Source organism: Lynx canadensis, chromosome B2, assembly GCF_007474595.2.
Source record: "Lynx canadensis isolate LIC74 chromosome B2, mLynCan4.pri.v2, whole genome shotgun sequence".
NCBI classification, from domain to species: Eukaryota; Metazoa; Chordata; class Mammalia; order Carnivora; family Felidae; genus Lynx; species Lynx canadensis.
The window spans coordinates 14,963,395-14,976,740 of NC_044307.1; the positions used below are offsets into that span (position 1 = coordinate 14,963,395).

The 13,346-nt window shown below is 37.8% G+C and overlaps 1 protein-coding gene across 1 annotated transcript in view; it reads left to right on the plus strand.

The window, feature by feature from the left end:
* The window catches only part of RANBP9 (RAN binding protein 9), a 90,708-nt gene that overhangs the window by 56,071 nt on the left and 21,291 nt on the right, over nucleotides 1–13,346 (plus strand). The window contains 3 exon segments of the mRNA XM_030314813.1: nucleotides 2,237–2,259; nucleotides 9,956–10,140; nucleotides 12,797–12,909. Of these exon segments, the coding sequence (XP_030170673.1) occupies nucleotides 2,237–2,259; nucleotides 9,956–10,140; nucleotides 12,797–12,909 (321 nt within the window).

Consider the following 13,346-nt stretch of genomic DNA (forward strand, 5'->3'; position numbering starts at 1 on the left):
CAGACCATGGCTCATGGTCCAGATTGGTCTCCTGTCTTCTTTTTTTTTTTTTTAAGTAAAGTTCCATTGGAACATAGCCACACCCATTCATTTGTGTAATGTGTATGGTTGCTTTCCCTGTTTCGGTGGCAGAATTGAGCAGTTGTGACAGAGGCCATACAGCCTAGAGAGCAGAACATACGTACTGTCTTTACAGAAGTGTGCTTACGTAACTTTGATCCGAATACTGGCATCTAGAAAATAAAATGTTATTTCCACAGTGTCGTTGTGTACTTCCTGGAGTGGATAATTTCTACCCAAAAGCTGATAACGTCTTTAGTTTCTGTTTCGTGAAGGTTTTCAAAACTGGATATTTACTGATCATAGAAATAGAAATGGAGAAGTTTTTATTTGAGGAAATAGGTAAAGGAGAAACAGTTCGGTATGCAGGTTAACTTAATTGGGAAAGTTTTTTACTTGTTTTATTGAATATTATCAATTGAAGATCACTTTTTGGAAGACCTCTTGCCAAGTCACAAAATGAGAAATATTAAAAAAGTGTCTTCTGTGTGATATTTCAATAATTATACTAGTTACAGTGGCATCTTCCTGTGGTCTGGATGTGTACAGGTTGTGGTAGCTGGGTTTGGCCACGTTCAAAATGTTCATGTGTGGAATTGGGTTTTTCCATTAGAGTTTTTGGAAAAGACTGAAGATTTCGGTAATAACAAAAAGGAACTTTTGCTGAAACTATAAAAGTAGACAGTCTTTGCTATAATAGACATCTTTGAGGAAAATAATTTATCAGGCTGCTAATTTATGGCAAATGGTAAAGATATGAATGGCAACTAAAATATTCTCTGTTGTTTTCCGTATCCTGTTTAGTTTTCTGAAAATTTTAGAATAAATTTTCATATTTGGCCTGTAGTCCCTTTGCTTTCCATTTATTAATGAAGCCAAAAATGATCAGGATGTTTTACAGGGGACTTGGGGGAACCTCCAGCTTTGTTTGCCTTTTGACAAGCCAACATGAATTTACTAGTTTTTAAAAGTCATAAAAATAAGACTTTGACTACAAAACACTATTTCTACACATTAACTAAAAACCATCGAGTAGAGATGTATATAGTCTTTCCGTTTTATTACTTTAATATCAGATAATTGTGTTTTCTGATGGTATAGCACAATTACAGAGCCATAAAATCTCACGTGGGGAGAGACCATAAAGATAATTTAACAGAAACGCCCTCAATTTTTAGATGATGATCAGTCCCAGAGAGGTCATGGTATTGGTGTGGGTTTTTGTTTTGTTTTAGTTTGGTTTGGGTTTTTTTTGCTTTGTTTTAATGTGTATTTAGACTGGAAGAACTGAGATTAACTGACTAGCCGACAGCATCTCCTCCTCTTTTTCTAGAGCTCATTTTTTTAAACCTATCAATGAGACCCTACAGAAATGTTTGGTTTATTTATTATTTTATTTTCCACTAAGTAACGTATTTAAATACCTGAAGAGAGATTATTAAGTCATCACTTCGGGATGCCAGTAGACTTACTCCAATGACGTCACGTTATTCAAGTATATTTGGAACATGACTATGTTCAAATTACTACCAGGACATTCATGAGAAGTTCTCAACCGTGTAAATCTTGATTCTTTGAATGGGGAATTGACTTTTGTCACAGAATAGTCAAGTTATTTAAGAATGTACTTTCATGGGAAACATTTTTTTTTTTTTAAGGAAACACAAATACTGTATTTTGCATTGTTCACTTTTCTTTTTCTTGGTAACAAAAGAAATCTCCGCGCCCCTCCCCTCCCCCCTCGAATTACTGAAAAACTAAATCCAGGTGAGGAAGATTAAGTGATAAGACTGTGCATAGAGCAGCTTGGGTGTTGGTCAAAAATCAGATGTCACTGTCATGCAACCAGTATTCTTGCAAGGGTCCTCACATAGCCTAGGAGATATATCTAAAACCATTTTTCAAAATGGTACCCCATAAACAAACTTGGTGTGTGACTAAGAAGGATGTGGACTTTGAGAGGAGATAGCATTCACTCCAACCTCTGTTGGTGTTATTGAGAAAAAAAGCTGGTCTCATTATTTTATATTTAGCCTTTAAATTTTTCCTTTCCTTCCTTTGCCATTCCTTCCCTTGTTTTCAGTTATAAATTCAGTTCAGCTTTGTCACTGTTGTCTGCCTTTGAAAAACCATTTCTAATGCCACTTTTTTTGGTTTTTGTTTGTTTGTTTTTTAGGTATTGCTTTCACCGACCTACCGGTAAGACATAATTTCTTTTACAAGCAGTCTTGCATTTTTAATTAAAAGAATTTAAACTAGTATTAAGCATGTGTGGAATTCAGTCTTACTGATAATTATTAATTTTAGAATATCATGCGTAGAATAGAGATCCTTTCTGTAGCCACCGCTGTTGTGCACTTTAGAAATTAAACTCCCCAGTTGCTCTGGGTGCCACGGCACAAGGGAACTTTGTTGTAGCTAAAAAAAATAAATCAGGATTGATTCTTAGACTACACCTTGTAATGTCACTGCATTCACTTGGTATCCCTGAACTTTTCAGCAGGTGGCTGTGCCACAGTTCTGGTCATTTATTAATGCAGTTGTATATTGAGTGCCTGCTGGTGACAGGTTCTGTGCTTGGGATACGTCATTCATCAAAACAGGTGGAGGTCTCTCTCCTCTTGAAGCATTCACGCTGGGGAATAGAGAATAAACAATTCATTAAAAACAAGTAAATTATAACCTATTTTAAGTACTTTTTAAAGAAAGAAAACGTGGGCATAGCAAAGACAGAAGAGGAGCTGTACGGTTTGCTCACCTTTGCTCAGGGTAAGTCTCGAGCAGAGACTTGTGGCGAAGTGAGGGAGTCAACTGAATGGGTATGTAGAGAAGGGCACAGGCAGAGGGCACAGTCAGGGGAGCCGTACTGAGGCAGGAGCACAGAGAGTGCTAGGTGAGTCAGAGGTCATGGTGGGAGAGGACGAGCTAGATCACAGAGGCCTTGAGGGCCATTGTAGGGACTTGGCGTTTACTGTGAGTGAAAGGCAGAGACCCTGCAGGGTTTGAGGTATAACTTAAGTTTTAAAGGGTCACTGACTGCTGGTTGAGACCTAGACAGGGACAGGGAGGAAGGGTAGAAGCAAGCAGACCTGTGAGGAGGCCATTGAGAAATTGAGGCAGGAGATGATGGTGACTCCCCTCATTAGAGATGTGAGAACTGGTGTGATTCTAGATACATTGTCGAGTCAGAGGCTGTCCATTGTCATGTGCATCATGTATATATAACACTACAGTAAGGGAAAAAACCTAACAAACAACGACACGATGCTTTCTTGTCACTTAGAATTTTTATTTTGTATTTATTGAATTATCTCTTAGCGTATTTAAATAGAGGCTTTTAATCCATATCACTTGTTGCACACTTAAAAACAATAAGATATGCAATATAGATTGATTGAGGTATTCCCCAAACTTAATGTCAAGAGTCCAACCTTTGAAATCACTTTTTTAGAGTTGACATCTGGTTGTCTACATGATGGGGGCTTCTGGGCCATCAAGAACATTTCTTAAGAGCTGTCCATTACGTCTCTGGCATTTTCTTCTAAGCTCCTGGTGCCGTTGTGCAGGCTCTGATGACAGCCCTTTTTAATATTACCAAAAGGTACTAACCAGAGGTTTTCTGACAACAGTCAGGACTCTGATACTTCTTTCTTTGTTGGTCCATTCATGACTTGTTGACTAAAATTGCAGTTATCCATGTTTCACCAGGAAAAACATTGTTTTAACAAATTCACACTCTTGCGGGCACAGCGACAGCTGCCTGACCAGACACATGTAAGGTGCCACTGATGATAAGACACGTTCCAGTTTCCGAGAAGTTTTGAGAAAAGTGGCAGGAGAATCAGAGGCAGAGAATAGTCATCTGACCTGTAGATTATTAATATTCCTGAAGAAAATTTTAGGGGAGGAAAAAAACCCAGAAAGAAATCGAAATTATAATAGAAAACAACTCTGCTAAGCCAAGGAGAATTTGGAGTCTAAAATCAACATGCTCACCAGGAAGCATTATTTAATAATAAACAGTGATGGAACAGGTGTTTCTTTTTTTTTTTTTTTAATTTTTTTTTTAACGTTTTATTTATTTTTGAGACAGGGAGAGACAGAGAATGAACAGGGGAGGGTCAGAAAGAGGGAGACACAGAATCTGAAACAGGCTCCAGGCTCTGAGCTGTCAGCACAGAGTCCGACGCGGGGCTCGAACTCACGGACCGCGAGATCATGACCTGATCCGAAGTCGGCCGCTTAACCGACTGAGCCACCCAGGCGCCCCAAGGTGTTTGTTTTTTTGAAAAAATATGTCATCTTGGGGTTTTTGTCTTGTGTTTGTTCCAAAGTAAGTTCCAGGTAAAGAGTCAAATTAAAAAACAGAAATCAATATGATTGAACAAAACCCCAACTGAGAGCCAGAGGCAAGAGAATTTTCTGATGGATTGGATGTGAACGTATGAGAAAGAGGATAGGACTTGGAGATTCTTGGCCCGAGGAACGGACAGGATGGCGATGTCACTTACTGATAGAGGGCTGTGTGTAAGGGAAGCAGGCTTTGAGTGGGGGTAGATCTGGCGTTCAGTTTTGGAAAAGTGAAATGGACTTGCCAGGTATACAGCATTCGAGAGCATGATCTGAGCTGGAGATGAAAACTTGGGAGTCTTTGGCATTTCAGTATGTAAATTTAAAGTCACGAGACTGTGACGTCAACAAGGGAGTGTGTGTAGGCAGAGAAGAAGGGGCATGCATGTTTGGGAGAAGAGATGGGAGCAGCAAAGGGAGATTGAGACGGAGCAATGGGTGAGGTAGGAGGAAGACTTAGAAGCGAGTGTGTCCACAAAGCCACGTGAAGAAAACCTCTCTAGAAGGAAGGAGTTAGCAGCTGTGTCAGATGTCCGTGTGATAGATCCCATAAGCTAAGGACTGAGAATTGACCGGTGGATTTAAGCAGAGTGGCGGTCGCTGGTGACTTTGACAAAGTTTCAGCCGACTGAGTGACGGGGAAATCCTCATTGGAAAGGGTTTAAGAGAGAATAGGAGGAGGGGAATCACAGAGTACGGACAACCTGGTGGAGAATTTGACTGCACTAGGGAGGAAACAAGTGGGCTGTCGTGGCTGGTGGCAGAAGTGGGAGCAGTGACAGATTTTTTGATTTACTAGGATGTTTATTTGCTGGTGAGAATGATTCAGGAACAGCCAAACAAGTTAACATAAAGGGAGAGGTACACCGTGAGTGGACAAGTTGGGGATCACATGACTCGTGGAGGGGAGGCTTCAGAGAAGAGCATCTGTGGAGGGGCCAGGGGTGGGGTGCAGCTGTGGATGCTGGCACGTAGGTCAGTGTGGCTCAGAACCATCGCAGAGGCTTCGGGCAACACTTGAGTTTCATTTGCAGTTGGCCAAAGGGTTTAGCTGGTTGGGTGTTCGGGGGCGTTTTTTCCTCTTTTTGTGACCCAAAGTAAGTAGAACCAACTTGTCGGAACAAGCAGATGTTTTAAGAGCTCTTGTTCCTCACTTTCATGAGTGGTGACAATTTGGAAAAGACTCGCCGGTTGTAGACATGTTGACTATTTTTGTGTTGCCTTCTGGTTATTTTTGTCCCATTTTAGAATCACTGGTTATGTTTCTTGCCTTGTCTATAATTAGCTGGTGGTAACTTTTTACCAACAGCGGGTAAAGTGGTAGTTAGGGTAGTGTTACAAGTTTTGTTTTGTTTTGTTTTGTTTTGTTTTGTTTCAATATAGTGGTTCTGAGAGCTTTTTATTCTCAGGATTCTGAGATCTGCTGGGACTTCCACATGCAGCACAGCATTCCGCTCCTTGAAAAGGAAAGGAAAAGTGAATCTTTCCCCTAAGGGCCCCACCAAAGAAGTGTTTCTGTGTTCTCTACCTGTGATCCCTCACTGGCCAGCTGTAGCATTAAATCCTGGTAGAGAGTGTATTTACAGAAAAAAAAAGTTTAGACTATATTCCATTTATCACGGAACCTAGGGTGTTTACGTGGCTCTGAAAACCCTACATTACATCTTTTCCAGAATAATCTTTCTTCCCCAGCTCACCTCACCAGTTGGAGAAGTATCCATCTATAAACTAATTCACTTTGGGATTACATAAATTCTTTCTTTTTTGTTATAGAAGCTGTCCTCATTTAAAATGATGCTATTTTCCAGCTCTTTAGGCTGATTTGAAATCTACTTTTTATAGATAACATTATTCTTTTCATTTCTTTTCATTTCATTTCTTTTCATTAGAAAACATCTTTAGAACAAGATTATGCTACTGAATTTGATTTTGTGTGTATATTTAGTTTTTGAATATTATTTTTAATATCTTTATCTTTAATAGGTTAATAGAAATTATGAGATCTATGTTTCTCTTCATAGAGACTTATTTTCATTTTTGTCTGATTCTACATGAGAAGGGGTGATCTTTTTTTTTTTTTTAATTTATTAAGTTTCCTAGAAAACATTGTTTTACATAAATCCACAACCTAGATTCATGCCGTATCACGGAAGAACCTTGAAAGCATTTTGCTAAATGAGCGAAGACGGTCACAAAAGACCACATATTGTATGAATCCTGTTTGTGTGAAACGTCCAGAATGGGCAGCTGCATAGGGTCAGAAAGTAGATGAGTGGCGGTCAGGGGTTACAGGATGGGGAGCAGGAGGTGACTGCTAGTGATAAAAATGTCATAAAATTAAATAGTGGTGATGGTTGCACAGCTCAGTGACCATACTGAAAACTGTTGTGTTGCTATATTCTGTTTCTAGAAACCTGTAGTCCAGCAAGTTAGTCTATTAGATTTTTTTTTTTTTTTATAAGGTATAGTTTAGCCACTTAAGCCATTCCTTTCTCCTCAGTTCTTCAGGTTTGAAGTTGAGTAAGTGGTATAAAAAATACTGTTACTTTTCATTGAATCCAACTGACTTTACCACTTCTAGTTTTTTATCACGTCCTGATTACAGAAGTAATACACAGTGTTAAGTATTTGAATAATAAATGTTTGTAAATACAGAAAGGTACAAAAGAGAAGTTTCTCGAAATTCCAGCCTGTTTAGACACGATGGCTGCATTGAATATATATCCTTCCAGGTCTGTTTCTGAATTTAGGTTAGCCAGTATGTCCATTATTTAAATGTTTACAGCAGAGGTGAGGTCATAGTTTATGTACTAGTCTCTAGCTTGCTTTTCTGCATTTAGGAATATAACATCTTTCTGTGTCAGCATACAAATTTTTTACTCTTGTTTTTTGCTTGCTTTTGATATCTTATTGTATGATGCGCTACCACAATTTCTGAGATGCACATATTTTCATATTTTGACACTTATTTTTTTAAGTTTGTTTCTTTTTGAGAGGGAGAATGAGTGGGGGAGGGGCAGAGAGAGAGAATCCCAAGTAGGCTCTGCATGTCAACGCAGAGCCCAGTGTGGGGCTCGAGCTCACGAACCTGTGAGATCATGACCTGAGCCGAAGTCAGATGCTTAACTGACTGAGCCACCCAGGCACCCTTCTGTTTTGACTTTTATAAAATGGGGGTGCATCTTAGAATCTGTGGCCTGCCACATTTAATTGGAAGTATTTTTTCTTAGACGTAAAATGATGGTATGTCTTACAATTATTGGAGTCTGAGTTTCGATGAATGTGGTATGTAATACCACTTGTGAATGGACATTCTTTTTAATATTTTTCCATTAAAATAATGTTTCAGGGCATTATGTTTGTTTCTCTGTAGGATTTAATTCTTACAAGTGAAATTGCTCTGTCAGTTTTAATAGATTTTGCCAAACTTCTTTCTTAAAAGATGATATCCTTTTACATTGCTGTGCACAGTGGATGAGAGGGTTTACTGTCTCAACCTTCATCAACATTGGGTATTCTTAGCTTTTAAAATCTTAATCTAATGTGCAAAAAATTCTTCTTGTTTTAATTTGTATCTTAGGAAGGCCAGTGAGGTTAAGTGTCTCTTCATATTTTCATTGTTATTTTACATTTCTTCTGCAAATTGCGCGTATAGCTGTCACCACTTTAAAAACAATTGAGTTGGCCTTTTAATCTTTGTCCTGTATCTTGAGAATATTGTTTACATTGGGAATGTTGATTCTTACATGTGTAGCAGATTTTTTTCCCCATAAAGTCTATTGTCTTGACGTTTATGGCATGTTTTGTCATAGGGAAGTCTTAATCTGTGTTATGGCACAGTTTTATCAGAGTATTTCTGAATGTTGATTTTCTTTTCTAGTGTTGATATGATTATTTTCCCGAGTTCGCCAGGAAAATTTAGATTAGCACACCCTTTTTAAAGCGTCTCTGGGCAGTGCTGAATGTCAGAATCACATTGTGCTTGACAAATGGGATTGCCTTTCACTCTGTTGTTGCCTGTATGAACAGTCTTTGGCTTTATATACTTTTGTTTTAAGGTATGTCAAAGTTTGGTTCTGGAGTTCAGTGGAAAGAATCGTGTGCCAAAAGTGGAGAGGCTTGCGTCCCTTCTTTTATGTGTCTCATTCAGAGATGTGTGCTGCCACTCCCTGGGTCTCAGTTTTCTGGGGGGTGAAATGAGAGGGCTGGAACAAGTATCTCCCTTATCTCTGGCTTAAAATTGTAAACACTTGCTAGTTTGGTTGATCTGGAATCCGGGCATTTGCATACATCGCATCACCATTTATTTCCTGAATCCAGTGCAATTCTGTTCCTCAGTATTTTGACACAGTATTCCCTTTGTTTCTGATTTTGGTTGCTTGATCATCGATGAGTTGTTGTTAAATACATCCTCTCAGCTTTTTGCTGTGAAATATATCTAAGCATCTTATATTCACGTCCAATTATCCGCTCTTAATCTTTACCCAATTTTGTTGTGAAAATATTTGTGCTAACCATTAAAGCAAAGAAATGAGGCATAAATACAGAGAATAAAGATGAAATAAGCCTTGGAGTTAAAACTAAAGTAAAACTAAACGTGGATTGTTGTCAGATTAATCTGTGTTCCAGTCCCTCCTGTGTCGTGATACATACCATGAGCAAGTTAATTTACCTCAAACCTCACTTTCTTTATCTTTGTAATGCAAATAATAATTATTTCACAGGATTATTATTGCGCTTAAACCCTGCTATTTAGTAGACATTCAGTAATTCATCCGCCCTTTAGGTATAACAACTAGTGATAGACCCAAAAGGATTCCTGTATTTTTGGCATACTCGAAGCTATTAAACTTGATTGTTTAGCTTCAGAATCTTGGAATAGATCTAAATGCATTTCTCTGTGAATGTGATTTTTGAAATCCCTTTCCGCTCCTGAAACGTGTGCATTTGAGTCTTTTACTTTTATACAGAGAACCCCACTCTTAATGGCACTGTGTGTTTTGCTTATAATTAAGTTCTTACCACCGTCCCTTTATCATGGCATGCCAAATGCACAGAGAAATGAAATCGGTAAACTTAAAGTGGCGCCTGCCCAGATAGAGTTGTACAGTAACTAGTCTTCTCATGAAGTCTCTAGAAAATGCATCAGACATATCATATATGAAAGCATAAATCCGAATTCATGTGTTTACACTTGAATTAACGTGTAACTAGTATGTGACATGTTCTTAAGAGCAAGACTTATGTTTTTGCTTATTAGAAGTATAATGCTACACAGTCTCTGAATAAAACAGGTGGTTTAGGTGGCTTTAGACTTTTTCTTGATGACTAGATTATAGGAAGTGCTACTTTTTGTCGAGCATATAGTCTCACCTAGATTATTTGCTTACTTTTATTTGTCTTTAGCTAATTTTCTTTCTCTCTGCTGGTTTTGATTGAGATTTTAAACTATTCAAGAAGTAAAATTCTGAAAGGTAGCATTTGAAAGAATGACTGAGTCTTTAAAACAGTTAGATAGATGCTAGTGAAATGTGTTGTCTTACAGCCAAATTTATATCCCACCGTGGGGCTCCAAACACCAGGAGAAGTCGTGGATGCCAATTTCGGGCAGCATCCTTTCGTGTTTGATATAGAAGACTATATGCGAGAGTGGAGAACCAAAATCCAGGCACAGATAGACCGGTTTCCTATTGGAGATCGGGAAGGCGAATGGCAGACCATGATACAAAAGTAAGTGAGGAAGTTTGAATGGACGTTATTCAAAAATATATATATATTTTTATGAAACATTCTTCTAGTATGAAAGAATATTTATTGAAGCATTTTAATCTAATTTCTGTCCTAATAATTTTAGTGTATCATTGATTACATTTAAGTCTCTATAAAAAGTAATTTACTTTTCTTAAACAATTAAAAATAATTTTTATATATCCTAATAATTTTAATGTAGTGATGATATTTTAATCTCTATAAAAAGTAATTCACTCTGCTTAAGCGATTAAAAATAATTTCGTATCTGGTCTTACTGATTTGGAGGGCAAAATAAAGTGACACTAGATAGCTTGGGTTCATTCATTTGCTATCCTTAGTAATAGGATTTAACGATTTCCATAGGCTACTTGATTCTGTTAATAGTGCCAACGCAAAAGACAAATTCAGGAAGATAATTTAGGTTGTATAATTCATGGTTTTTGGACATGAACTTGGCTGTGTCCAGTTCGCATATTTATGGGGCTAAAAAAAATAATCCAGTTAAAATAATGGTATAGTTAATGTACTGGAATACACATTTGGGATGTACATTTTGTATTTCAAGTTTTGACTAAATTTTTCCAGTGTGTGGGTTACTCTGTCAGAATAATACCAGCTACTTTTGCTTACTAGGATTCCTGTTGTCCTAAATATTTACTATTTTTCGTGGAGATTCAGGGAGGCTATAATTGCCTCTGTTCTAAATAGGAAAATCTGACCAAAAGCATTCTATGGCAGGAATTCTTAAGAATCACTAATTATTTTTAATGTAATTTACTTTTATATGTTCTCATTAGACATTTAAGAGGAAGCAAAAAGAATGAAGATCAAAGAGTTAAGAATATGGAGTGAGGATTCCTAAATGCAGGATTAATACTTAGGATTTAGGATGATACAGAATGGGTAGCAGCAAACAATGGGTGTCAGTAAAAGTACTCTAAACTGAACAACCTTTATCTTAATTCTTTTATGAAAAAATAGAATTTCATTATGGAAGTCAGCAGGAAAATGCAAGTCCTGTGACAGTCAACTTTGTAGACTATACCTTTGCGAAAAGGCTAGAGATGACACCTGGGTGTCAGTAGCACTAAACAGTAGCTCTGAAAGCTTGAAATGGTACAGACTTAAAAACTAAGTACCAGTGAATTTAAATAGTCATTTTCACTGCTGTCATCTCACCCAAGAAAATAGCAAAGGCTTGGAGATACCATCTATCCGACAGTGTGTCTTAAATGTCTGTGTAATTGCTTTGAACAGTTGTAAACTTAAAGATACAATAAAATTTTGTGTGTGTGTTTTTTGGAGGAGATAGTGATTGGAAGACATGATGGTAATTTGGAAAACATGCTTCTTCCTTGGAGCCGTTATCATCTGGTATCACAGAAGCTCTCCACCGGTAGTCTTTGCCGGCACACTTGACCCCCAGCAGTGAAGTCTGGCTGAACGTCTCGTGGTCACCATGAGTTAGAGCTCAGATAGGTTGCTGTCCCGGGGTCACCTCCCTTTCATGCTTTAAAAATGGGTGCCGCTGAGCATCCTTGCAGGGGAGTAGTAGAGGAAACCTTGTTTATCTTAATTCTGTGGTCAGAGTCCGGGGAGGACCCTCACCGCCACCACGTCCTTTACAAAAGTGACACTCACCATGACCTCCTAGGGGGTCCATTTAAAACAGTTCTTCCCTACCCTTTTAAATTAATTTGACCAATTAGATGAAATAAAATGAAAAATCTTGTTTCTTGGAGATTTGCCCCTCTGCCCCCCAGTCCCTCCTTCAGGAACCACAGCTTCCTTCCCCATTTTGATAGGGCCTCAGTAGTGCCAGGTGGAGGCAGGTTTAGGAGTTGAATACTTGGATATATTGGTTATTTGGGTTAATATTGTTGAGTCAAGTTTTTGTAACCTTTTGTGATTAGATGTAAATGTGTTTTGACCGCTTGATGGCCTTTTAAAAAGTACACTTGTTCTTTGGAAGTATGGCACTTCCATGTAAATCACAGCTGAGTCAGTTTTTTGTGGGTACAGTCATACTAATAGATTTAGATTAGAAGGGCAATTTCTCATTGATTAGTAGAATCGCCCTCAGAGACTTTGTTCTGGAAGATTCTCAGGTTCACCTTAGCGTTTCTTGTGTTCACCTCCTGTGACCCCATCTCTTGTAACTGAGGAGCAGAGAAAGGAGTCGAGCTCCACACAACACAAAGAGTTAATCTGTTATTTAACAATTACTGTATTTTATAAAACGCTGATACTTCACTGGGATAAGCCATGCAGTAAAGATGAAACCGAAATTATGGTTATTGGGATTGAATATAAGGATTGGAATAGTAGGAAAGGCCCCGGGGATAACGGGGAGCCAAGAATCAAGAGCTGTATAATGTCCTTGCCTCTCTAGTGGTAGTTACTCCTAGGGAGAGCACTCTTCACTTGGGATTTGCAGCTGCCTTGTTGGAAATATGACATGAATAGAACAAAATGATTTTTTTTTTTTAACTTTAAAGTTGAGGTTCTTAAAGCCTGGTTTCAAGGGAATAGGTTGGTTTTGTAACATCAGAGTAGATCTTGTTTTATATAACTTGTAGTATGAAGCCTGTATTCTCTTGACTAAAAGATGTGTGTTTCTTCTTTTTATTTTAAGAATGGTTTCATCTTATTTAGTCCACCATGGGTACTGTGCCACAGCAGAGGCCTTTGCCAGATCTACAGACCAGACCGTTCTAGAAGAATTAGCTTCCATTAAGAATAGACAAAGTAAGGACCCTGTGGTGCATGGATAACACTTGTTTTCAGATTATAGGTTTGGTTATATCAATTTTTAGAAACTTTATTTTTTAAACTAAGATCTTTTCAAATATATTAACTTAAAATGGATGCCTCTGAAATTTATTTTCACTGACATTTTTGAAGACCACCTTAAAAAACACTCACGTAAGACTGGGTTAGCGTTCCGGATGTAGAAAGAATTTTGGAGAAAGTTTTATAAGGAATGTTTACCATTTTTTCTTAAAAAATGTTTGCTTTAGCTTTTAGGAAGTAAACATTAAACAAAAAAAAAAATTTTTTTTTTTTTTTTTGTAGTTGGTAAAGTAATCCCATGATTAGAGACTAGCAGAGATAATACGTACAAAGCAATGTAAACCTTTGCATTCAAATCGCTCGCTAACCTTAAGGTAGTATTGGTCTTCCGT